This window comes from Dermochelys coriacea, chromosome 3 (genome assembly GCF_009764565.3).
Source record: "Dermochelys coriacea isolate rDerCor1 chromosome 3, rDerCor1.pri.v4, whole genome shotgun sequence".
Taxonomy (NCBI): domain Eukaryota; kingdom Metazoa; phylum Chordata; order Testudines; family Dermochelyidae; genus Dermochelys; species Dermochelys coriacea.
The window spans coordinates 185,805,781-185,832,501 of record NC_050070.1 but is presented as its reverse complement, the minus strand read 5'-3'; the positions used below and the strand labels follow the sequence as shown (position 1 = coordinate 185,832,501).

The window sequence follows — 26,721 nt, the reverse complement described above, 5'->3', positions numbered from 1 at the left end:
GGGTAACACTGATTCTGATAGTCCTTCCTGTGAGAGTGGGAAGGTGCTCATGAGTTCTTGGATCATCTGTTGGGGCTGACTGCCCACTTTGAAAAAGCTGGTGATGCTCTCCAGTTGATTCCAGATTTGTTGGGAGGAGTGTGAGGTCTTTGTATTGATGGGTGGTGCCTTCTGTACTGGTGGTCTTATTATACCTCAGCTAGTCATTGGTACCTGTGAGTGTTGAACAGATGGTGTGGGGACCTCCCTGGGTTAGGACTGGATTAGACAGTATTGGCAATTCTAGGCCTGCACAGATAGTAAGGTCCTCCAGGATAGCATATATGGCCCCTGTTGCTTAAGAGCGGACAGGACTTCTGTTCCTTGGTGGCTCTGAATAAGTTCAGTCTCAGACCATGGGTGATAGAATGGAACTGAAGAGATGGTTGGTCTGCACTGCCCCTTATATCCTTGGTTCAGAACATGAGGAGAAGAGTGCAGGCACGGATTAATGGACACTGCTAGTGAAAAAAATCTTCCAGTTTCAGGTATGTGGAGCACATGTGCACCTCCAACGGAATAAGCATAGGGACCATCTCTCAAACAAGAATCTGTTTAGTAGCCACAAAATTTAGATTCAGATCCAAACCTTTTTGAAGTTCAGAGATGTTTAAATCAGATAATCACAACAGTTCACAAGGAGCAATTAAGCCGATGTCTGAATATCAAACTGCTAGTAGCTCTGCATCATGCATTGACAAGCTATTGTTGAGAACAAAGGCTAAAAGGAAAACTGGATCCACTAAAATTTCAGGGCCCTTGGACAATCTTTTATTATCAAGCTACCATCTCTTCCTCCTAGTCCAATACTCCTGAATGGACCTTTTCTCCCACTCCTGTCACCTTCCTGTTTATGGACACTAGTGTAGCTAACTCTTGCAATTTTATCACTAGGCTCACAATATTTGATGGTTTTCTTAAAGCCCTAGCTCCCAAAGTTATGCAAATACTTGAGGATCTGAGCTTTCATTTTAAAAAAAAAGAATGAAATTTCTAGCCCTCATGGTTGCCAAGAAAAGTTTGAAAATGTGACCCAAGAGCACCTTAAAGGTAAACCAGTAGTCAGTAGGTTTTTTTAAAATGTTATGATTTTAATCCTATCTGATGATTTTGGGGGGCCTGACTCATGATTTTGGAACATGTGGGGATTTGCAATACTGAGACGGTCTTTCTCCCACTCTTGAATCTTGCCTCTCAAAAAGTGAGGCAACCCAGACAGCACAAGCCCATCTCAGAAGGAGATTACAACAGCAACAGACAATGATGCTTTGTACTGCCCTCTGCCTCAGACACGCTCCTGTATTTGGGCATCTCTAACCACAATTAAAGAATTGCATGCAGATTACAGCATGCAAATTACACTTCCATCTTGCTTACATGCTCCAGGTGACACTTTTGTCTACTTCAAAATAATTACACCATCCTGTAAACATCCAATAAATTGAGGCTAATAGCTGTACTCTCGATATATGTAGGAAACTCAAAGTATGTGATTTCATTGGGACTACATGCATGAGTAAGGGCATCTCGTCTATCTTCTCATTGAATAGGCTGGCTTGCTATGGTAAGTGCATTCCAGGAGGCCACTGATATTTTGGCTGACTAGAGACCAAAGAGATAAGAAAGTTACTTACTGTAACTGGAGGTTCTTTGAGATGTGTGGTCCCTATCTGGATTCCAAATGTGGGTGCACATATATACCATGTGCCAGAGCAGGAACTGTTCAAAGCAGTATCCGTTGACCCGCACGTGTGTTCTGCATTGACCGCATGGCATGCCTAAGGCTTTAAGAGGCTGTGTAGGTCGACACCACTCTAGTTTCCTCGTACCCATAACAAATGGAGCCTGGAGCACAGGAGAGAGAGAGGGAGGGATTGGAATCCAGATAGGGATCACACATCTCAAAGAACTTTCAGTTACAGTAAGTAACCTTCTCTTCTTCTTCGAGTGCTGGTCCCTATCTGGATTCCAAAGGCAGGAGAGTAGCAAGCAGTGGTCAGCATGAGGCTGGCATGAGGGCTCTCGAAAAGAACAAGTCTGTAAGACAGCGTGACCGACTGCTGCATCCGCAATTGTGGAGGGAGCAATGGCATAATGAGTGGAGAAGGTGTGGACGGAAGATCAAGTAGCAGCTCAACGTATCTCCTGCCAGGAAGGCCGATGTGGCAGCATATGCCCATGTGGAATGGGCTGTGACTCCCAGTGGAAGAGGAGTGCCAGAGAGCTCATAGCAGGTCTCGATGCAGTAGGAGATCCACTTGGAGAGTCATTGTGAGGAGAGGGTGGAGCTGTGGCAGCACTCTGCGATGGTGACAGAGAGATCAGGGGGACGTACAGAAAGCACAAGTGCAGTAGAGATAAAAGGCTAGTGTCCTGCAGACATCGAGGGAGTGGAAGGCATGCTCCATGAGTGAGGTATGGGGTAGAAGACCTGAACATATATACTTTGATTGAAGTAGAAAGAGGAAGCCACCTTGGTTACAAACTTGGGGTGTAGACATAAGGAGACTTTGTCCTTGTGGAAGACTGTGAATGGTGAGTCTGCCAGCATGGCCGCTAGTTCACTGACATGGTGTGCAGAGGTGATGGCTACCAAGAAGATTCCTGGGATCTGAGTTACCCAGGAAAGAATTTTCTGTAGTATCTGGCTGGTGAATCTTGCCCACATGCTCGGGGTTTAGCTGATCGCCATATTTGGGGTCGGGAAGGAATTTTCCTCCAGGGCAGATTGGAGAGGCCCTGGAGGTTTTTTGCCTTCCTCTGTAGCATGGGGCATGGTTGACTTGAGAGAGGCTTCTCTGCTCCTTGAAGTCTTTAAACCGTGATTTAAGGACTTCAATAGCTCAGACATAGGAGAGGTTTTTCATAGGAGTGGGTGGGTGAGATTCTGTGGCCTGTGCTGTGCAGGAGGTCAGACTAGATGATCAGAATGGTCCCTTCTGACCTTAGTATCTATGAATCTATAAGATTACTTTCATGGAGAGGTAGGTGAGGGAGCAGGTAGCAAAGGGTTTCAAAGGTGGCTTGGTGAGAGCAGAGAGGACCAAATTGAGATAACAAGACAGTGCAGGCTTCTGCAAGAAGTGAAAGGCATCAAGGAGGCCCCAGAGGAATTGGGAGGTTGTTGGGTGAGTAAAGACGGAGAAGCCGTCCCCAGGAGGAAGGAAGGCACTGAGAGCTGCTAGATGAACATGAATGGAGGAGTGAGTCCTGATTAGTGGAGATGAAGAAGATAGTCTAGGAGGACAAGAATGGAAATGGAGTCCGGAGAGATGTGATGGTGGCATCCTGCATCAGGAGATCTAGGAGGGTGGGAAGGGGAATGGGGGGCGAGCGAAGAGTTGGAGAAGATTGGTGTATCAGTGTTGGCGAGGTCAGGAGGGAGCCATGAGGATAACCATTGTGCAGTCCCTGCACACTTAGTATAGGACCTGGGGGAGAAGTAGAATGGGTTGGAAGGTGTAGAGGAGATCTGAAGTCCAGGGAATGAGAAGGGCCCAGGTCCAGGCCCCCTCAGGAGCAGAAGAGGGGAAGTTTGTGGACATTGTGAAGAAGTCCCAAAGTGATATGCCCACTGACAAAAGACGGACTGGAGAGGGGGCTTGCAGAGTTCCCACTCATAGTTGGCATGGAAGGAGTGGATGAGTCTATCTGCCAGAGAGTTGCTGGTGCCCGGGAGGTGCACTGCATGTAGGATGATCTCGTGTCTGAGGCATCAAAGATGGACAGCTTCCGGACAGAGAGAAGGGGACCCTGCACTGTCCTGTTTTTTGACGCATCTGACATCCGTTATCTTGTTTGTCAGTACTTGGACATTGTGGGAGTGGAGGAAGGACAGAAAGGATTGCAGGCAAGGTGGACCGCCCATAGCTCCAGGACGTTGATGTGCATCTCTGCATCTCTGACCAAAGGCCCTGTGCTGTGCAGTCGTTTAGATAGGTGCCCCAGCCTACCAGCGAAACGTCCGTGGTGAGAGAGTGGTGCTGGGCATCGGAGATGTAAACAGGAAGCCCACTAGAACTGCAGATGGATTGCACCACCAAGCAAGGGAAGTCAAAACAGGAGGAGGAAGGATGAGTGGTTTGTTTAGTCAGTTCAACTGTGGATCATAGACAGCACGGAGCCAGAGATGAAGGCAACGTATATGAAGGTGGGCATACAGTGTAACAGCAGTGCAGGCTACCATATGGCTCAGGAGGGAGGCACTGACAGATGTGTTTCTGTGGATGATGCTGGAGTGTCATAATAAGGGAAGTAAGGATGGCAAAGTGGTCCTTTGGAAGAAAAGTGCGGGCCAAGACAGAGTCCAGGCATGCCCCTATGAAAGTGAGTGTGCGGGTAGAGATGAGGATCGACTTGTCCTCGTTGATGCAGATACCGAAGATGCTGAGGAGGGTGCGGTGAGACCGTATAGTGGTGAGGAGATGGGAGCAAGAGGGCGCCACAAGAAGCCAGTTGTCCAGGTAAGGGAAAAGCGAGTGGCCCAGTCAGCACATGTGGGCTGCCACGACTGCGAAGACCTTTGTGCAGACACGGGGGGTGGTAGCAATTCTGAAGGGGAGGACACAGAATTGATAATGGGCACTGCCCACTGTGAAATGGAGGAATTAGTGATGAGTGGGATGGGTGTCTATGTGAACGTATGCATCTTTTATATCAAGAGCAGTGAACTAACCTCCATGGGGAAGAGAGGGGATAATGAGAGGGAGGGTGACCATCCTGAAATGAAACTTGTGAATAAACTTGTTCAGGGAGCAGGGGTCCAGGATGGAGCAAAGACCACCTCCTTTCTTTGGAATGAGGAAATGGGGGGAATAGAAGCTATGACCATGGTAGCATTATGGGACAGGTTCTATGGCACCCTTTCAGAGGAGGGCAGTGGCATCTTCATGGAGACCATCTTTGGAAGGTTGGCCACCAGGCAGGTGGCAAGGAGGGAAGCAAAGGAATTCGATAATGAAAGCCCTGGTGGATAATGCTTCGCAAGTTCAGTTTTATAGCAACGTAGTCTGGAGGACCAGACTTGAAGTGTTGCTGACGGGTGCATTCGGTGACAGCGTGGACAACCAGAGAGTTAGGTGGTGGGTGGGTAAAAAGGAATTCAGTGCCCTTAGAGGGGATAAAGTATCGGAATTCCACCCACTTTGGTGTGGGGGTGCAGGATGCTGGCATATGCCATAAAGCTTGAGCTGACTGTAAGATGGCACCATGTATTTGTAAGGCGGTACGAGAGAGAGTCTGGAAGGTTGAAGGATGTCCAGGAATTGGTCCTGGGAGTCTTGAACATCCTCTACTGGGAGACTGAGTGCAAAAGCCATCAATTGTGCATGGTCATCTGGTGGTGAGCGGGAAGGTGGAATAAGGGCATCGTCCAGTGACGACAAAGTGCCTGTAGGGACTGCTGGTTCCAGGGATGCCGCTGAGGCCAGCAGTGCTGACTGAGTGGGAGCACCCAGGAGCACCCACTCCTGAAACAGGAGACAGGCCATGCAGATGATGCATACTGAAATGGTGGTAGGGGTCCCATGAGGGCCAGTAAGGCCAGGAGTAGGGATTGCCATGCATTAGTAAAGGAACCACAGGTCGACTGCAGGATCATATCCCAGAGGATAGTACTGGTGTCATGGTTCCAGGCTGTAGGAGCAGGCTGGGGAAAGGGCCATGTCTGGGTTGGAAGATTGGTTGGATTCTGAAGGGTCCAGAAGAGGAGGAGCCATTGGTACCAGCAGAACCGACAGTGTTAGGAGGACGTTAGGAGGATGGTCAATGAGTAAGAGTGGAGAAGGGTGGAGTACAAGAGGTTCATTGCCCAAGAGTCCCAGTGGATTTGATAGTGCCAGGAATGAAGTAGGAGGCCCTGGTGCTGGAATGGAAGACTGAGCCGGTGGTGTTTGGGTGGTGCTCAGTGCACTCTCTCTTCGGAGGTCGAGCAGGAGCCGAACCTTCCGCAGTAATGCACGACTTCTCACCAAACCTATCACAGCTTGGGGAGGCAATACTGCATTTTGAGGTGGTCCCAATCAGGGAGCTGCCCTTGTGTCCATACTTCTTGCACATGCAGTGGAGCTTCAGTGGGTGCAGCGGTGCCCCTGGTGCCAGGGGCGGTGAGTTGTATGGGCCTGTATGCCCGGGCTCCAGCAAATTCAGGGCCCGGGGGCCTGGCTCTACCAACGTTCAGGGGAGGATCTATCCCCCAGCCCTGTCTGCTGCCCCAGCATGCCTCCTCCACCAAGCATCTCCTCCCCCAAGCGTCCCTGCCTGCCCTGGGCAGCAGGCGGCTGCCCCCTGCAGCTCTGCACTGTGCTCCCTTGCCAGCCGCTGCTGGCTACAAGGGAGCGGCGCCAAGGGGAGGCTGAGGTGGCTGCCAGGGCCAGCCTTTGACCAGGGCGATAAGGGCAGTTGCCCAGGGTGACATGCTGATGGGGGCACATTTGGTATGTCCCACATGACCTTTCCTGCGGCCAGCCAGCTGGCTTAAGGAGAGGAAGCACTACTGCCAGTCCAGCCAGTGTCAGGGAGGGAGAGAAAAAAAAAACAGACATCCAAGCTGCTGCTTGAGGCACTCACTCTCAGGTAACTCCTCTGGTGGGAGCAGCAGCAGGGGTGGGTGCCCTGCAGGGGAGGGGGCTCCCCACTCTCCCAGGACAGAGGGCCTTCTGTAGAAACCATGGGGAGTGGTTGGGGCAAGCTGTGCTGGGTCCCGACCTGATGTCTGGGATGGGCGGCTGAGGTTGATGTGGGGCTGAGGTATTGAGGGAAGAGTGTGGGTGCAGCTTGTCTCTGTGTGTTCCAGATGAACAGGGATGCTTGGAGCAGCCATCCTATCTGGTTGTATGTTAGTGCAGAGCAGATCCAGGTCCACCCCACCTTCTCTTCCTCTTCCCCACTAAGAACCCCACTTGTCCAGGAAAGGGCTTGCTCTTTCCCCTGGCACTGCCGGCAGGATTGGAGCGCACATTTAGCTCCACACATTTAGCTCCCACGCTAACCAGGGGCACTGCTGCAGCCTGCCTGCTCTATCCTGTCCTATCCTATCCTATCCCTTCCCTGCAGAGAGGTGACACATGAGGGGGGCATGCACACATTACCCCTCCTCCCCAGTTTTCTGCCAGGGTTTGCCTGACAAGCTTTCCCCATCCCTCTCCTGCTTGCTGCAGGCAGCCTGAGACCAGGACGGGAGAAGTAAACAAACAGCACATGCACCAAATAGCTGGGCGATTGGGAGCAGTAGAGAGGAAAGGCTGCTGCTTCAGCTCTGCAGGGAGAGGTTAGATAGGGGAGGAAGGAAGGAAGGAACAGCTTCTTTCCCATAGGGGAACTGAGGACAAGGGGGAGGGCTGGGTTGCCAGGGAGGCGGGGAGGTATGACACTGGAGCTGTTGGAGGGGAACCTTTAAAATTGTGCCCCCCCGCATCAGCAGCTGAAGGTCCTGTCCTCTCTTCTCCCATGGCCAGAAGCTTCACTCACTTGGTTCCAGGGGGGCTGCTGCCTCCCCAGAGTCAGGCATGCAGGTGCATCAGAGATAAATGAGTGTGACTGAGATCAGCTCTCACATATGCCTTCTTCCCTCCCCCAGCCCATCTGGAGTAGGAATAGGAGTCACAGTGGGTGCTGTCTGCCTGCCTGCTGTGACCTCCTTGAAACCCATTTACCTTTCATTCAATCCCTGAGAGCCTGAGGGTGTGGGTAAGCATTTTTTTTTTAAACTGTTTCAGTTTCCACTACAAGTTGTACTTAACAGTATACTGAAATTCCTTGGGACAGGGCCTTGTCTAAGCAGTTGGGCACAGTATTGTGTACATTTCTATACTGCATCAATATTAAGAATAAGGAAACTCCTTTCTTTACTCCCATCTTAATCCCATATCCTGGAAACCTCATTCATCCTCTGAAAGTCACTGTGTTCCTGCTGTTAGTGTGAGGATGGAACTGAGGATAATGTGTGATTGTTGTGACTTGCAGTTTCAATGAGGCCCTTAAACTGAGAGATAACTCTAGTGGGGATATAGGTTCTGCCCCATTCACCCCCCCCATACACACACACACACACACACACACACACACACACACACACACTTCATCTCTGCTGCTCTGGCTTATAAATAAGCTTGGTAGTGTCAGACAAGAGTTAAAATTTAGCTAACAGCTAAGACAGAAATTGCAGATCAAGCAGGAATGCTTCAGTAGCATTCAGTAGCAAGGACACTGACAACTGTAAACAATTGATAGACTTATATGGTCAATACCCACCCAGTAACTCAGCTCTTAGAACAGAACAAACCCTCCCTTCACAGCCCACCAGATATCTGTAAGCACTCATCCCTACTCCTCCACCACCCCGCCTCTTTCCCCCATAAGGTAGCCTCTATGCAATTAGGATGACCTCTATACATACGGACTGTTCCTACTTTTATCTTTGTTCAGGGTTCTCTCTTGACTTGTAACAATGTCTGTCTCTGTATGTACAGATAAATGCAAATGAATTTATAAGAGAATGTATATAACTGCACAGTGGCACCATATTTTTGAAGCTGTTCATCAGTCTTCCTGGTACCATGAATCAACCCCCTTCAGTATTGTCTGTACTTGCCTGATTCTTGGGGAAAATAATTTTTGCCTAACAGTAGAATGCACTTAATTTTTTTATAACGTTGATGTGTAATATAAAATTGTTTATTTTAAAAATGTATTTTAAAGCACCCCAAGCCTCCTCCTGCACCTGCCCAGAGTCTACACCCAGCACACAAATTCACTACCAGAGCCCGCACTCCTCCTGCACCCAAACTCTCCCAGAACTCTCCCCCACCTGCACCCCAACCCCCTGCCTCAGCCCAGAGTCTGCATCCAGCACCCAAACTCTGTCCCATAGCCCGCACCCCTCCTGTACCCAAACTTCCTCCCAGAGCTGGCACCCCAAACCCTCTTCTGCACCACTCCCACCCAGAGCCTTAGGCAGGTGTGTGGGGGGGGTCGGGACTTGGACCCATTCTGGGCACCACCAAATATACAAACCTGGCCGGTGCCGCATATGAGGGACCTGGTGAGGCGTTCACCATCGGTGATTGGCGCCACTCTGGTGGTTCCATCAGAACTGGGTATGGTTGCACATGTGGGTGCATTGCCTCCTCCATTAGAAAATTATGGAGGGGAAGTTCATGAGCTGCTTGGGTCCGCGATGGAAATGAGCAGCAAGAAACTATGTGGGCTTCACCCAGGCAGTACAGGCAATGAGTGTGTTAGTCACCCACCGAAAAGGAGCGAGGGCATGAGGCACAGTTCTTGAAACTTGCTTGTTGGGTCTGGGGAGGAGGAGAAGTCCCCGATAGGGGAAATTCAAGGGAGAACCTAACTAACTACTACGAATGAATGGACAACTATCTAACTAGAAAGAACTAGATACAAAGGCAAATGCAGTACTCTTAGCTCACTTAGAGCACAGAGGAACAGAGGATTCTGACTCTGGAGTGGCGTCAACCCACACAGCCTCTTAAAGCCTCGGATGCGTCATGTGGTCAATGCATGACGCACATGTGAGTCAATGGAAACTAGTATGAACAGTTCTGGCTCTGGTGCATGGCGCACATGCGCACCCGCATTTGGAATACACATAGGGAGCAGCACTTGAATAATAATCCATTTTTAGGGAAAAAAGAAGGCCATATACTTGATTTCCATACACAATCCCACTCTTATCAAACAGTTGGTGAAATTGATCTTAATTATAAAAAATGTCCTTTTATCTAAAAGAGAAATTTCATTTTTAGACTAAATGGAATAAATTATTAAAATTAGTCAGTGTGTGGGTTGTTGCTTACCTGAAAAATCCAGTGCACATACTCCTCTTTGGTGCTGGCCTTTCAGCAACGATAAACATTTTAGTGTCTGTGTGTCCCACACATGAATAGCAGCATCTCTTCCAACCTAAATTAGAATACTAATCTTAATAGCTGTTCCTAAATTACTATAACAAAATAATATTTAGCACTTTTGCATCTTCAGAAGACTTCAGAAGCATTAACCTTTGCACTCATTAGATTTTATCTTCACAAAGAACTGCTCTCTCTCCAATTTCTCCATCTCTGACTTCCACATCCCTGGTCACTACCACATCTCCCTTACTATCACACACCTGTCCCTCAGCGTTGCCCAGAAACCCCATCCTCCTGTGATTTCCTATCCATCAACACTGAGAACTTCTCTTTCATTCTCAGTGCCCTCTTCCTCACCTTCTCTTATGGTAGGTATCCCACAACCATACAGACTTCTTCCACTAATTCACTTCTTTCAGTTTTGTCATCCTTTTAGCCACACAGCTCTACTTCTGCACCTTCACTCAATCCCACACCCACAACCCCAGCTGTCTTTTTTTTTTACCTCCCTTTTCTGTCCCTTCCCCCCCCCCATCTCTGCACAGCCTTCAAAGGAAACGTTGAAAACCATCTGGCATAACCTCCTTCTCCTCATCTCCCCTTTCCACTGCATACTCTCCTGCTTTCCTCCTCCTCCAGTTCCTTCCAGTCTCCTGACCTCCCTCATCCCCTACTCTATTTCTTCCTTCCCCTCCCTGTATGAGCATGCTTTGGTCTCCCTCAACTTAAAATCAAACAAAAACCACCTCGCTCATGGTAGCTTCCTTTCAAATTATCACCCAATCTCTCTTCTCTTCCAAATTCCTTGAATGCACCTTCTAGAACCACTGTCTCAAGTTCCTTCCCTCCCATTCCAGCCTAGATCCTCTCCAATCTGACTTCCAGCTTTACACTCCACAGAAGCCACGCTTAACAAAGGGTCTATTGAGCACTTTGCATCCAAATAACATGGCTACATCCTTGTCTTCCTTGACCTACTGGCTACTTTGATGCTGCTGGCCATGGTCTTTTAAAATTTCACCTTTCCTCAGCTTTTGTGACTATTCCTAGTTCTCTTCCTACCTCTAATAATTTCTTCAGTGTTTTGTTTGGTAGGTCCTCCTCATATGCCCTGTAACTAGTGTTGGAGGTTCAAGAGAGCTCCAGCCTTTACACTCTTCTTCCTCTGCATTCTGTCTCTGGATGATCTTATCCATAAACAAAACTTTGACTTCATATCCACTTCAGACTTGCCTTAATCTGCACAAACTTAAATCTCAGCCTGTCCTTCTGACATCTCTTTGTGGATGTCCAGCCATCAATTTAAATGCAACATTCCCAAATCAGAGGTCTTATATTTTGTCCCAAAGCCTCCCCTCTCTCTCCTTTCCCCTCTGGGAATCATCTTTAATTCAACCCTCCTTTGAAATCCACACATCTAGGCTGCATCTAAATCTCTCCACTTCATAGTAAAGAACGTTTCTAAAATTTGATCTTTTCTCTCTCTCTCTCTACACCATCAAATTCTCATCTAGGCCCTTAACTTCCTCCTCCCTGGCCTTAACTGCTGCACCTTTGTTTCTCTCAAGTCCATTCAAAATACTGCTTCTAGGATTATCTTCCTGGTTCTGAGCACATCAGTCTTCTCTGAGTTTCTCCAATGCTTTCACTTATCTGCACATCCAACATATGTTTCTTGTCTCTATCTACAAGCCTTTTCAGGACTTGGTCCCATGCTACATAGTTGATCTAGTAATTTATATCGTGATGATGCCTGCTTTTCCTTCTCCAACATTCCCAGTCTTTACTCCTCACCAGTCAGTTTCTCCCTAAACACCTTTGAGCTTTCCCCCATCACCACTCCTTAAGAATAAGTAAAACTCACTTTTATAATCCATATAGGTTTCAGAGTAGCAGCCGTGTTAGTCTGTATTCGCAAAAAGAAAAGGAGTACCCATGGCACCTTAGAGACTAACAAATTTATTAGAGCATAAGCTTTCGTGAGCTACAGCTCACTTCATCGGATGCATTTGGTGGAAAAAGCAGAGGAGAGATTTATATACACACACACACACACACACACACACACAGAGAACATGAAACAATGGGTTTATCATACACACTGTAAGGAGAGTGATCACTTAAGATAAGCCATCACCAGCAGCGGGGGGGGGGGGGGAAAGGAGGAAAACCTTTCATGGTGACAAGCAAGGTAGGCTAATTCCAGCAGTTAACAAGAATATCAGAGGAACAGTGGGGGGGGGGAGGGAGAAATACCATGGGGAAATAGTTTTACTTTGTGTAATGACTCATCCATTCCCAGTTGTTGTTGGGCCTGTCCTGTAGTAGGTGACTTCTGGGTACTCTTCTGGCTCTGTCAATCTGTTTCTTCACTTCAGCAGGTGGGTATTGTAGTTGTAGGAACGCATGATAGAGATCTTGTAGGTGTTTGTCTCTGTCTGAGGGGTTGGCATTTGCTCCAGAAGTCACCTACTACAGGACAGGCCCAACAAAGAAAACAACAGAACGCCACTAGCCATCACCTTCAGCCCCCAACTAAAACCCCTCCAACGCATCATCAAGGATCTACAACCTATCCTGAAGGACGAGCCATCGCTCTCTCAGATCTTGGGAGACAGACCAGTCCTTGCTTACAGACAGCCCCCCAATCTGAAGCAAATACTCACCAGCAACCACACAACAGAACCACTAACCCAGGAACCTATCCTTGCAACAAAGCCCGTTGCCAACTCTGTCCACATATCTATTCAGGGGATACCATCATAGGGCCTAATCACATCAGCCACACTATCAGAGGCTCGTTCACCTGCGCATCTACCAATGTGATATATGCCATCATGTGCCAGCAATGCCCCTCTGCCATGTACATTGGCCAAACTGGACAGTCTCTACGTAAAAGAATGAATGGACACAAATCAGACGTCAAGAATTATAACATTCAAAAACCAGTTGGAGAACACTTCAATCTCTCTGGTCACTCGATCACAGACCTAAGAGTGGCTATACTTCAACAAAAAAGCTTCAAAAACAGACTCCAACGAGAGACTGCTGAATTGGAATTAATTTGCAAACTGGATACAATTAACTTAGGCTTGAATAGAGACTGGGAATGGATGAGTCATTACACAAAGTAAAACTATTTCCCCATGGTATTTCTCCCTCCCCCCCCCACTGTTCCTCTGATATTCTTGTTAACTGCTGGAATTAGCCTACCTTGCTTGTCACCATGAAAGGTTTTCCTCCTTCCCCCCCGCCCCCCGCTGCTGGTGATGGCTTATCTTAAGTGATCACTCTCCTTACAGTGTGTATGATAAACCCATTGTTTCATGTTCTCTGTGTGTGTGTGTGTGTGTGTGTGTGTGTGTGTGTGTGTGTATATAAATCTCTCCTCTGCTTTTTCCACCAAATGCATCCGATGAAGTGAGCTGTAGCTCACGAAAGCTTATGCTCTAATAAATGTTAGTCTCTAAGGTGCCACGGGTACTCCTTTTCTTTTTGATAATCCATATAGTTCTATTTCATCTTCCTTCAAATCCCTCAACACTCACCCCTGCCATGATGAGTACAAATCCCTGCCTGATGAGAATGGATAGGGAAACATTAGGACTACAGGGTGGGTGGGTGAAAAAAAAAAAAAGTCACCTTTAGTGTGATTTTCCCATTTGCCCATGACTTTTTCTGTCAGTCACTCACTTGCAGCAGCAGCTCTGATCCCACAGGGCTGGGCCCAGCTCCCCCTCTGGGCATTATGACCTGGTACACCAGGTTGCAGTGCCACTCAGGTTTGGCCCACCCAACCTCTGTCATAATGGTGTGGGGTGGGGGGCAGGAGTGCTGGGCAAACCAGAGCAAACACACCAAGTCACAATGCCCAGAGCAGGGTTCCAGGCACAGGCCCACAGGACCTGCTGCTGCAGGATGAGCGTGTGCAGGCTTTCACTTTTCAGAGCGTCCTCCCTCTCCTTGGGGAGCCCTCCCTTCCACACCAAGTCAGGATTAGGGTTGCAGTCCTGAGGTTAAAGGTGCTGCTGTGGATGGTCCATGCCTCCTCAGCAGGGCAAGGAGTACAATATTTTTTTAAAATCAAAAGTCAGGGAGAAGGCAAGGTAAATTTGGTAACCTATGACTTTTACTGTATCTGCCATAACTGCTCCCTGATTTTTGTTTAAAAAAAATGTTATGACAAATCTGCAACCCTATCAATCAGGAATCTAAGGTTACTGCTGTTGTTCATCTTATTATACCTAAAGATTGTGAACATTGCTAATCTTTACACAAATATTCTGTTACTATCATTAGCTCATCCACCCTCCCCCCAGTTCCCTCCACCTGGCTACACGGCTGCTCCCTGCCTATATGTCTTGCTATCCTATTGTATTTTAGCATTAAGAATTAAAGCTTTTTGCATCAGGACAGTCTTTTACTTTGTCAGTATGGTGCCTAACACAATGAGGTCCTAGCCTACTTGGGAGCTTTAGGTGCTACTGTTATACAAATATAATAAAATAAAAACCTAACTAAACATTAGAAGACTCATGGGAGGTAGGGAAATATGTATTATTTTCTACATTTTACAGATGAGGAGCAAAGGTTCAGAGTGAATAAGCAACTTTCCAAATGCCACAATAGGAGACTCTAATTTCTGTTTTTTAGGAATACTGTAACAATGTCACAATCATTGTTTCCACTACTGCTTTCCCTAGCAGTTAGGCAATGACATGGGTAGCAAAACATTTAATCTGTGATTTTCAAAGGAGAAAAATACTTCTCTTTATGAGAAAGGTACACAAACTGTTTTGCATTTCTCAAATATAGTTTGTGATAGAGAATTCCTTAAGTTGTTTTGTCATGACCAACACTCCTAGTTACATACCTGTCCAGTAGCAACATAGTCTTTCATTGGATGGATAGTTAAGCTGAGGATGTCATCATCATGTCCAAGATATAGTCTTTGGGTGTGTTGTTGCCTACTGTATACAATGGCAACAGCAGCGATGTGGTAAACTACTTCTCCAGTTTGTGTGTAGAACAAATTATTTCGACAGTCATAGCCTCTGTAACTGAAATAAATATAAAGCAAAGGAAGTTTAATATGCCACCAAAAATATCTGTGTACTTTGGGGGAAAACAATCTAACTACGCAAATGACTTACCTGAGCTAGACCCAAAATATCATAATATACAGGCTGACTACAACCATTTAAATGTCTTATATTAATTCATAATTGTTAACAACTAGAGCTGCGTAAAACTCCATGGTTTTCTTTGCATTAGTTAAGTATACATTTTTTTCTGCATTCAAACAATTAACACTCAAATTTTACTTTGATTTTGGGGATTAACTGAACCAAAAACTCATCCAAAACTATCAAGGTTCACCTGATTTGCATCAAAATCATGAGAAAACACAGGGTTCCTATGATTTGGTAAGAAATCATAAATTAGCTCAAGTTCGTACAAAATTATGCCCAGGAAAGTTTTGCATGCTTTTCTGCTGCAAATGTATCACACATTTCTATTAATTACAACAACCATAGCCAATGGACCTAATGACTGCTCCAGAAAATACCAAGGAAAGTCAACTGTGAGTTGAAAAGGTGATCTTAAAAAAAAAAAAAAAAAAAAAGGTAATGCTTGGTTATTACTTAGGTACATTGGTACCTCTTTATATCCTCCACCCTAACAATCACAACTGAAAGAAAGAGAAATGTATAGGTGATATTCCCATTTTTACCACAATATCAGTAGGCACAGTAATTTACCTGTGGGTAAGCAGTGGAAAATGTTACATCAAATACTTTACCTCAAGTTAATCAAGGTGTGTTTAAGAGTGTCTATTTAAGCACTGTGCTATTCAATGGAAGTTTTGGCTTACAAAAGAGAAGTCCAAGAACCTTTACTTAATAGTAACAATACCCATGTACAAACTGCAGTTTTAAGCTGTCCTCAGGAGCTCTCTCTCTTTTAAGGAAGGGCACTGAATGGTTTTTCTCTTTACTTTGTTGTTTCAGCTGAGGTAGATCTTCTTTGTAAACCTAAAGAATAAGTTACACTTAATTATACATCTCAAGTGTATTGAATATAAATACACAGACCAGTTCCTTAACTAATAATAATGAAAAATACTAGTTATATGTCAGTGTGCTCAACAATATACAAGACATAGAAGAAGTCATGATCCCTGCCCTAAAGAGAGGAGGAGAATCCCCACTAGTGGTATTAATGGAAGATCAGGGAAAGGTCATTGTTATTCAAGAAGTTTCATGTATCACATACTACTTTGTGAACAGGATTTTTAATACTGATACTCTAAATTTCTTTTTTCAACTTAATACATGTACTCAAACCTGTACATAATAATGAAATAATTCCATCAATAAGTTCTGGTGACATATACAATAAGCACATTACTTAAGTGATTTGCAAATGTCACCAGAATCCTGAGATGGAATTACAGTCTTAATATATATACCAGAGATACAAAATATTATACATGTAAATCAGTTAGAGATGTTGAAACATTGTGGAACTCCTAGAGCTGTTTGACGCCACTTAGAGGTTGTGACATCAATTAAATTCACCACGAGGCTGAAATATAGCTTTAAATTATTTCTTTGTTTTTGTACATCTCTTCATTTCTTGGTTTTAGCTGGCAGTGGAGGTACCAAAATCTCTTGCAACAAAAGCTATTTCCACACTAATTCTGACCTAAATTTGAAATTATGACCTAATTTTTAGCACCCTTGACCCCCAGGGGTGCTGAAAACGTCATAAGAATATCTGATCTGGAAATGTTACCACACAGAGGTTCAGATAAGCATCTGAAATTTTGGATCCGTATACGAACAAACTCTAGACATTTTGCCTGTCACTAGCATACACTGTTCTGTTCATACACTGTTTTCATCTGGTTTCAAAAACTTCAAAAACTTCTTCAAAAACTTTTAAAGGATGCCACCTGTAAATAAGTCCACTCACTACTAGGGCCTCCCTCCTAACCAGACGTGGCATTCTCTTGCTACTCTAGCACCACCATGCCAACAGTTGCTCGGGCACTGTGGTAGCTTCTCTTCCAGTAACTTGGCCCTTCTGCTGGGTCACCATCTTAAGTCTACCCCTTTCAGAGTCACAACTGTCCAAACAAAGAGTCCCAAAATGTCTTTAACATAAACAAAAATTCTTCCACCCTCTCTGGGGCTAATCATCTGCCTATCTTCAGGGCATAGTCTGTAGGCCCCCCCATCCTGGGCTCAATAATCCTTGCGAAGGATTTGTATGCCCCCTTTGTAGGTGAACCCAGTTCCACCCTCTGGGTTTCGACTTAAGGCCATGTACTGAATAAACAGGTCTGCTCCTTTACCTGTGCAGCAATTCTGTCTGGGCTGCTTCCTAGCCAGCCTTTTCAGTTCCCCTCTGGGTCTCTCTGCCTCCTCCCTGCTTTAGTCAGAGTCTCTCCCAGACCTCCCTGCCTAGAAAGCTTTCCTTCTTGCTCTGGCTCTTCCTCCATTTCTTTCCCCAGCCAAGCTTTATTACCACTTAAGCCCAGCTCGCCCGCTTTACTGCAGCCACTTTCTGCTTGATATGGGAAATTGTTTGATTCCTCTCAGGTGGGGCACATTTTGTAATCAGTTTGGTTTAGCCCCAGGCTCTCCAGTGCATGGGGCAAGCCACACCATTACACTAACAATGAAACATAAAATATTATAGGTAACATTTTCAAAAGTGCCGAAGTAATTTAGGAGCCCAAGTTCCATCTTCAGAAGTGAAAAGTAAGAAGATAAGTCACTTCTGAAAATGGGACTAGGCACTTTTGAAAATTCTTGTCTATCTCTAATTTCAGCCAAAACTGTTCAGTTGTTTCCACTAATGAAGCTAGTGAAAAATGCACTCTTACTTATAATAAAGTAATTCTGGCAACCTTTTTTTTTTTAAATATCTTTACCATCCATGACTTGGAGCAAGGACTTGAAATCTGGCATTTGTTTCAGGGATGTGCCCTTTACCATCCATCTGAAAATCTGCCAATATTTGGCCAAGCTACAAGCCTTTGAAAAATCACTGTTCACACATGCTCAGTAGAGACTTTTTCAACTTTAGCAGCTAAAATATCCAAATTTTCTGTCCCCATTGAACATGCTCGAGCTTCTCACATCTCTCAGTTCTAAAATATTCAAATTTTCTGTCCTCACATCTAGCATGCTTCAATGCCTCACAGTGGCTCCAACACAGGACTACAAGTATGAAGCTGGACTTCCACTGTAATGGCTGATCCCAGCTGCTGCGAGTCAGAATGGGGCTGGATACTGGAAGTGAGAGCACAGAGCCTGTCTCTCCTGCACTGACAATGACACCCTCCCCAATCCCATGCTGGAACTCAGACAGTGTGAAGGAGGAATCCAGCTGATTCAAATGCAGAGGGGACAAAAGATGGACCAGGGAAGGGAAGAAAGGAGTACATTGGGGAAAGAAGTCTGGTGAGACTGGGAATGAAGGGGGAAGGGAGAGAAAGTGTGACTGGGAGTTGGTGGTATGTGTGGAGGGAATTAAGATTGGTTGGACAAGGAGACTGGGACCGGCAGGGCACGGTAACTAAAACTGGGAACAGGGAGGGAGAGGAGGCTGGAACTGGTTGAGCAAGGAGCCTGGAAGCTAGTGAGACATGTGGAGGACTGGGAGCCAGCTGGCGGCAGGAGACGGCAGAGATTGGACAAGGATCTGTGACTGGGACTAGAAATCAGTGGGGGGTGAACGGGGGGCAGGAGAGAAGATCTGACAAGGAGCTGGAGGGTGTGGGGGAGGAACTAGGACTGGACAGGCAAAAAGATTGGGACAAGTTGCCACAAAGTGAGGAGACTGGGGCAAGCAGCAGGGTAAGGAGTAAGAAGGGAGGACTAAAATTCAATAAGGATCCCAGGGAGAGAGACAGGGAGCCAGTGTTGGGGGGTGGGCAGGGAGGAATGGGACAGACAAAGTGGACAAGGAGCCAGGAGTGAGGAACTGGGTTTGGCAAGAAGACTGGGAGTATGGGGGGGGTTAGGAGACTAAGCCCGGAAGAGGAGACTGGGTAGGCAAAAAGAATGGAACTTAAGGAGAAGCCTTAAAAGTGGGAAAGAGACAACTGGGATAGAGACATGTTGGAAGGGATAGGACAGAACGGGTTAAGCTGGAGAGGAATGGGCAGAAGAGTTTGTGCCCACTAGAGCACACTCCCCTCTAAAGCCTTGAATAGAACCCAAGATTACTGAGTCTCACCATTTGTCTGCTGTTAGCAAACACCTGTGAAACCCACAGGCAAGATGTGTGTTTAAACACTCTCTAGTGCTGATTGACATAGAGGACAATAACCTACTGTTACTATCAGTTACTCCACTAGCTCAGAGGTCAGTGCAGTGGATCTTAAGGTTCCAATCCTACTGATGACCCATGTGTGTCAATATGATGAAATTTCTGTTCCTTCAGTTTGATTTTTAAAAACATAGAAAATTACACACAAAAAACTAAATTAAAAGACTATTATTAAGATTGTAAACTCAAGCTCTCAGAAGTTAGGAATTGCCAGAATTTATGTTCATAGATTCATAGATTTCAAGGGTGGAAGGGACCATTGCGATCATCTAGTCTGACCTCCAGTATTACACAGACCACTGAACTTGCCCACAATAATTCCTATAATATATTTGTTAGAAAAATGTCTAATCCTGATTCAAAAATTATCAGTGATGAAGACACCACCATGACTATTGGTAAATTGTTCCAATGGTTAATTACTCTCTGTCAAAAATTTACATTTTATTTCCAGTCTAAGTTTGTCTAGCTTTAACTTCCAGCTATTGGATTATGTCACACCTTTCTCTGTTAGACTGAACAGCCCATTATTAAATATTTGTTCCCTGTGTAGATACTTATAGATGATGATCAAATCACCCCTTACTGTCTCTTTGTTAAATTAAATAGATTGAGCTCTTTATGTCTATCACTTACTTATAAGGTATGTTTTCTAATCCTTTAATCATACTTGTGGCTCTTCTCTGAACCCTCTCCAATTTATCAACCTCCTTCTTGAATTGTGGGCACCAGAACTGGACTCAGAATTCCTGTAGCGGTCACACCAGTCCGAATACTGAGGTAAAATAACCTCCCTACTCCTACTTGAGATTTCCCTGTTTATGCATCCCAGGATTAGCTTTTTTGGCCACAGCATCACATTGGGAGGTCATGTTCAGCTGCATAGCCACCACGGACTCCAAATCTTTTTCAGAGTCAGTGCTTCCCCAACATGTGGAAGCTTAATTTGTCCCCCTTGTGCCATTATGATACAGTCTTTAATTACATGATGATACACTATTTTTTCCACAGGACCCCTGCCTCAGTTTGGGCACAGGATGGACATTGCTCACATAATAAGCAGCTATCCAATATTTTGTTTTGTTCAGTGTGTAACCCTAGGCCTCATTTACCTACGCTCTGAACAAAGAATTATTAATTTCCTCATGTGCCTTTCTATGGTGCTTGTCTCAATAGTATCTGAATGCTTCACAAACATTCATTAATTTATGTTCACAATACCTCTGTGAGATGAGGAGGTGGCATTATCCCGTTTTACTGTAGGGAGCTGAAGCATAGAGAGTAAGTTCAAAGTATCCACTAATTTGGATGACCAACGTGAGACAGGAGGATGTGATTTTTCAGAATAACTACCATTATTAGTTAGCATTTTTTATGTTCAAAGCAGAATTCATCATTGACTTCAGTTGCAGCTGTGAGTTCTCAGTACTTCTGCAAATCAGACCCCAGGGTATCAAGTCGAACTCCCAGAAAATGAGGAACACACAATTAAAGACTATTTCTAAAAAGCCTGATTTAAATGACTTGCTCAGCATCACACAGAATTGGCAAAGTCAGGGATAAAATCCAATTTTCCAAGACAGCAGCATTTAACTGCCTTGACCATCAGAGCTTTCTTTTTCTTCCTGCTAATCCCCTACCTCATTCAACACACACCTTCCAATTTCTGCGGCAAATGAGGCAAGGTCCTACAGACAACAGCCTCCTTTATTATACCACCCTAATTCATCCCAGGAGCAGGTCCATTCTGAAAACTGAATGAGGCATTGGTTCTGTGGAAAAAATAGTATGTGAACATATAATTCAAATCTATCATAATGCATACACACAAGGAGAAAGAATTAAGACTGCACAGCATCCTTAATGCTGCACAGCATCCTTAATTCTGTCATTTCCATACTTCGAGTTCTTGATTTTGAAACTTTAATAGAGTTCTTTTAAAATACTTTTTATGTGTGCTATATTATAATATAGGCTGGGTGAAACTTCATTGAAGCTGGTGGGCATGATAATAAAAGGGCATATCTACCATACTAGTATACGGCTTTTGTATATAGGCATATAGGCACTTTTTTTTAAAACGCTTTTCAAATACTCATCTGTAGCTAAAGTACACACTGCTTTTATTTTGTATATTGGTTGAATAACCAGCCTAAATATTGTCAAAATATTTTTTCCTCAAAGTAGACAGATTAATTTGCTGCAACTTTATTTTAACTGGCTTTACTGAAAAGTTATAGTGGATTATTAGGCAGCTGAGTTTACATCTGTATATTCATTTTTACTCACTTGGCGATCATAGTTGATTTGAGCTTCCTGCTCAATATCTGAATCTAGCTCTGGCACATCAGATAAATCAGAATCTGACTCTTCACTGTATGACTCAATATCTCCCTCTGCATAAAAATCAATCCACATGTAATAGTTATTATCTAGTCAGAACAGAATATTATGTCACATTTTCACAAATTTTTAGACTACCAGGAATTAATGCAAAACCTTCAGAAGCTTTAAAATGTTTGCAAACATTCTATGGACTTGGTGAACATTTCTGGTTTTGTATCACAAAGGTAAAGACAGATAATTCTCCCACTTCAATGCCAAGGTCTTTATTGTAAAAACCTGAATAACTATTAGGGCTGTTGACTAATCACAGTTAACTCACACGATTAACTAAAAAAAAAAATTAATCACGATTAATCACAGTTTTAATTGCACCGTTAAACAATAGAATACCAATTGAAATGTATTAAATATTTTGGATGTTTTTCTACATTTTTATATATATTATATTCTGTCTTGTAATTGAAATCAAAGTGTATATTATTTTTTATTACAAATATTTGCACTGTAAAAATGATAAACAAAAGAAACAGTATTTTTCAGTTCACCAAATACAAGTACTGTAGTGCAATTTCTTGCTCGTGAAAGTCCAACTTACAAATGTAGAATTTTTTTGCTACATAATTGCACTCAAAAACAAAACAATGTAAAACTTCAGAACCTACAAGTCCACTCAGTCCTGCTTCTTGTTCAGCCAATTGCTAAGACCAACAAGTATGTTTACAATTACAGGAGATAATGCTGCCCACTTCTTATTTAGAATGTCACCAGAAAGTGAGAACAGGCATTTGCATGGCACTTTTGTAGCCAGCATTGCAAGGTATTTATGTGCCAGATATGCTAAACATTTGTATGCCCTTTAATGCTTCGGCCACCATTCCAGAGGACATGCTTCCATGCTGATGATGCTCATTAAAAAATAATGTGTTAATTAAATTTGTGACTGAACTCCTTGGGGGAGAACTTCATGTCCCCAGCTCTGTTTTACCTGCATTCTGCCATATATTACATGTTATAGCAGGCTCGGATGATGACCCAGCATATGTTGTTCGTTTTAAGAACACTTTCTCTGCAGATTTCACAAAACGCAAAAAAGGTGCCAATGTGAGATTTCTAAAGATAGCTACAGCACTCAACCCAAGGTTTAAGAATCTGAAGTGCCTTCCAAAATCTGAGAGGGACGAGGTGTCGAGCATGCTTTCAGAAGTCTTAAAAGAGCAACACTGAAATGCGGAACCTACAGAACCCAAACCACCAAAAAAGAAAAATCAACCTTCTGCTGGTGGCATCTGACTAAGATAATGAAAATGAACATGCATCAGTCCGCACTGCTTTGGATTGTTATTGAGCCTGTCATGAGCATGGACACATGTCCCCTGGAATGGTGGTTGAAGTATGAAAGGACATATGAATTTTTAGCACATCTGGCATGTAAATATCTTGCGATGACGGCTACAACTGTGCCATGAGAACGCCTGTTCTCACTTTCAGGTGACATTGTAAACAAGAAGCAGGCAGCATTATCTCCTGCAAATGTAAATAAACTTGTTTGTCTGAGCAATTGGCTTAACAAGAAGCAGGACTGAGTGGACTTGCAGGCTCTAAAATTTTACATTGTTTAATTTTTGAATGCAGATTTTTTTGTAACATAATTCCACATTTTTAAGTTTAACTTTCATGATAAAGAGATTGCACTACAGTACTTGTATTAGGTGAATTGAAAAATACTATTTCTTTTGTTTTTTTACAGGGTAAATACTTGTAATCAAAAATAAATATAAAGTGAACACTCTACACTTTGTATTCTTTGTTGTAATTGAAATCAATATATTTGAAAATGTAGAAAACTTCCAAAAATATTTAAATAAATGATCTTCTATTATTGTTTAACAATGAGATTAATTGCGATTCATTTTTTTAATCGCAAAATTACTCATGATTATTTTTTTTAATCGCTTGACAGCCCTAATAATTATTAATGCAATTCACTCAGCTGGGATTATACATTATCTGTAAGTACCTTTTATAGTGATGACATGCAGAAATTATATGGTTATCCTTAAATATTGCATGATGTGTGATCCCTCTACTTGCTTGAAATAATGTGTTATATCACATGGAAAAAAATCAGTTAATTTCTGCAGGGCCTGAGAAAATGTGAAAGATTTCCTGCAGGGAAATCCAATATTTAGCAGTTGACGTTATGTAATTTATATGCTTCTGTTCAATATTACAGGTACAATGCACATTACAAGTGCAATTTTCAAATATGACCATTAAATTGTACACACAAATCTCACATGTTCATATGCATATTTGCACATGGACACACAAAATGGCATTTACACAGCTAAGTGCCTTTTTCATGCACAATTAGGATTTGTGTACACAATTCAGGTGTCCAATTTTGAAAACTGACTCTGATCTAGTACATCTCTCCCTCTTATAAGCTTCTTATATTTGATGTGTGTTGAAAATATCTCTGGTATCTTCCCAGATAAATTCCCTGAATCCTGCTACAGGATTATTTGAGTAGACTTTGCTTGGGACATACACTAGTCTATTAACTCTCATTAATCTACAGGAAAGCAAAAGGCCCTGTGCAAGCTGGATGTGTGGTTTTCCAGAGACTAATATGAAAAATAATAATTTTCTCTTCATCCAACACAACCTTCTTCATCAGTGCTACATATTTATTTGATTTTTATGAATCAAAAATAACAAAATAAACATCATAAGCAAATTTTCAGAAAATGGTAATTTTTACCTTGGGATACTGTTTCAAGGATTCCATTTGTTACACTTTCTGGAATAAATCTCCACTGAAAAACAGAGTGATCAGCACCTCCTGTACTTAACACCCACTGAAAATCATGTGACCAACGTACATTAGTTACATGTGCTGAGTGCCCCGCATATTTTCTAAATTTAGCTCCTAAAATATATAAAAATAAAATTGTTAAAAGTGAAAATAGCCACTGAATAAACAAATTAAAGTTAATTTTTAAAAAAGGTGATAGGTCAGTACATATAAATTGTTTTTTAATGGGACCATACATTAAAAATCTGCCTCATGGCTTGTCTGCTCTTGCAAATTTCCAACATTTCAAATCAAACTTCCACCATCCTAACTGTTTCATTATATGGCCCAAAGATAGGTTATTTTTTTAAATTTCATGCTGAAATAAAATACAATAAAAAGCCAAATTGTCAGCAAAGTAACAGCATAGTGTGGTACAATTATAAAAAAGCACAAGATTCAGCAGTGCTATTGAGACTCTTGGTTCTTCAAGGCAACTGTATGACAGAGTTGAAATGGTGAAATGATTAGACTGCAAAAAAGAAATATGAGCAAATAGGCAGCAACATGGCAGTGCTGGAGTTCGTTTTAGATATCCTCTAAAGGTCTGTCTAGATTAAGAAAGGTAATTGGTATTAGCTAACAAATTTTACCTAACCCCAACCTTTACTCTACTGTACACACAAGGTCAACAGCTTTTAGCTCAATATAGCTGGTCAAGGTCAGGTGACCTCCAGCTAATCTTGGTCTCTCCCTAATCTGGATGAAATTTCAGATGGAATATAACAATAATATAAATCCTTTACCAAAAGAAAGTAGTGATGCAATTATAAAACATTCCCCAGTTCCCTCTGTATAATTCTGAAAGCCTGACCAGAAAATGGAGTAGGAATTATTCTTAAAACTAGGATGAAGAGAGTCCCTATCACCACCAATCTAATAAATAACTACTGATGAGCTACCTAACAAAAATGAGAACAGTAGTTCAGTATGTTCAATATTTCCTGAGATAAAATAATCTTCTGACGTTGGATTTTGCATGCCATCAGTGCAAATGTGTGACAGAGAGACACACACACACTGCCCCTTTAAGTACACCGTCCTTTTAAGTAGATTGGCACTCAGCAGTCTGAAGCCTGCTTGTCCAGACACAGCAACAGCTGCCAGAAAGCTCCCTCCATCCTGAGCCCTGTCCTGTCCCCCCCCAGCTCTGTGGAGATGGGGTACAAGGGGCAGGGGAAGGGGGACACCCTGACATCAGTGCCCACCTCCCACGCCCTGTAGCAGCTGGCCAGGGGCTCCAAGGCAGAGGGCAGGAGCAGCACAGCAGTGTGGGGAGGGACACCTGAAGTGCCCGGCATTTGATAGCCTGCTGGGTGGTCAACCGGCCACGCAGTTTAGAGGGAATTTAGGTTCTGATGTATTTATTTTTGAGCTTGTGGGACTAGAATAAAGGTTGGTGCCCTAAGGAAGCACTTAATGTTGGGATTTGCACAAAACTTTCTTTTCTTGAACATGCTGAGGACATTATACCAAAAAAGCTTAACCTCTTTGCCTATTAAGGCCACATTAACACCTCCTGGGGGAAATCAAGGCTATACTTAACATATTAGTTAAACTATGGACTTTGCACCAGCCAGCAGAATAAGTTCTATTCATTGACTTCTTTTGAAAATCACTTCACACAAGTATCCATTTTGAACCTGTCTGGACCAGGATAAGGATTGGGTTTTACAATATGGGATGACTGACTTTTGCAATAGCAGACCTCCTCAGTGAGACAGAGATAACCAAAGGTCCAATGCTAAATTAATCATGCCTAAGAGTCCAGATTTCTTCAGTCAGAAAGGCATAAAAAGTAACTATCTTTGGTATAGTCCTCGAAAGCAGTGGAAAAGGAGGGAAGGCATATGGAAGAAACATTGCCCAGCTTTGTGAGAAGTCATTCCCCACATCACATCTTGACCTTTCCTGAAGAGGCTACAGGTCACTATATTGCTGTTTCCCGATACAAAGAGATCAATCACCAGCCTGCTAACCTGATGAGTAAGGATGTTTCTGGTGCTAATTCCACAGTTCTGCCATGCAAGTCTTATAGTTCATCTTTCCCTTAATGATCAGTGCACACAGAGATAGGAAATTTTGCTTTCGCCAGAACAGAAGAAGTTGATTTTTCTGTCTGGGATAGGACTGATCATGTTCTTTCTAGTTTATTTATGAAAACCACATCAGATACATTAACTGTGAACTCTAGGTCATTGATGTTTATCTTCAAGAACTAGGGGTCACAAAATGAAATTGCCTCCAACAGGCAGCAGGTTGGAG

General features: G+C 43.6%; 1 protein-coding gene across 2 annotated transcripts in view; it reads right to left on the bottom strand.

Annotated features, from left to right (window-relative positions):
* EML6 (EMAP like 6) overlaps positions 1 to 26,721 on the bottom strand; it is a 386,982-nt gene that overhangs the window by 159,077 nt on the left and 201,184 nt on the right. For both annotated transcript variants that reach the window (XM_038397422.2, XM_038397425.2), the window contains exons 12-16: positions 24,364 to 24,531; positions 21,543 to 21,649; positions 15,825 to 15,943; positions 14,782 to 14,968; positions 9,855 to 9,960 (exon numbers count right to left, since the gene is read on the bottom strand). In XM_038397422.2, coding sequence (XP_038253350.1) covers positions 9,855 to 9,960; positions 14,782 to 14,968; positions 15,825 to 15,943; positions 21,543 to 21,649; positions 24,364 to 24,531 — 687 coding nt within the window. The remainder of the gene's footprint in view (positions 1 to 9,854; positions 9,961 to 14,781; positions 14,969 to 15,824; positions 15,944 to 21,542; positions 21,650 to 24,363; positions 24,532 to 26,721) is intronic.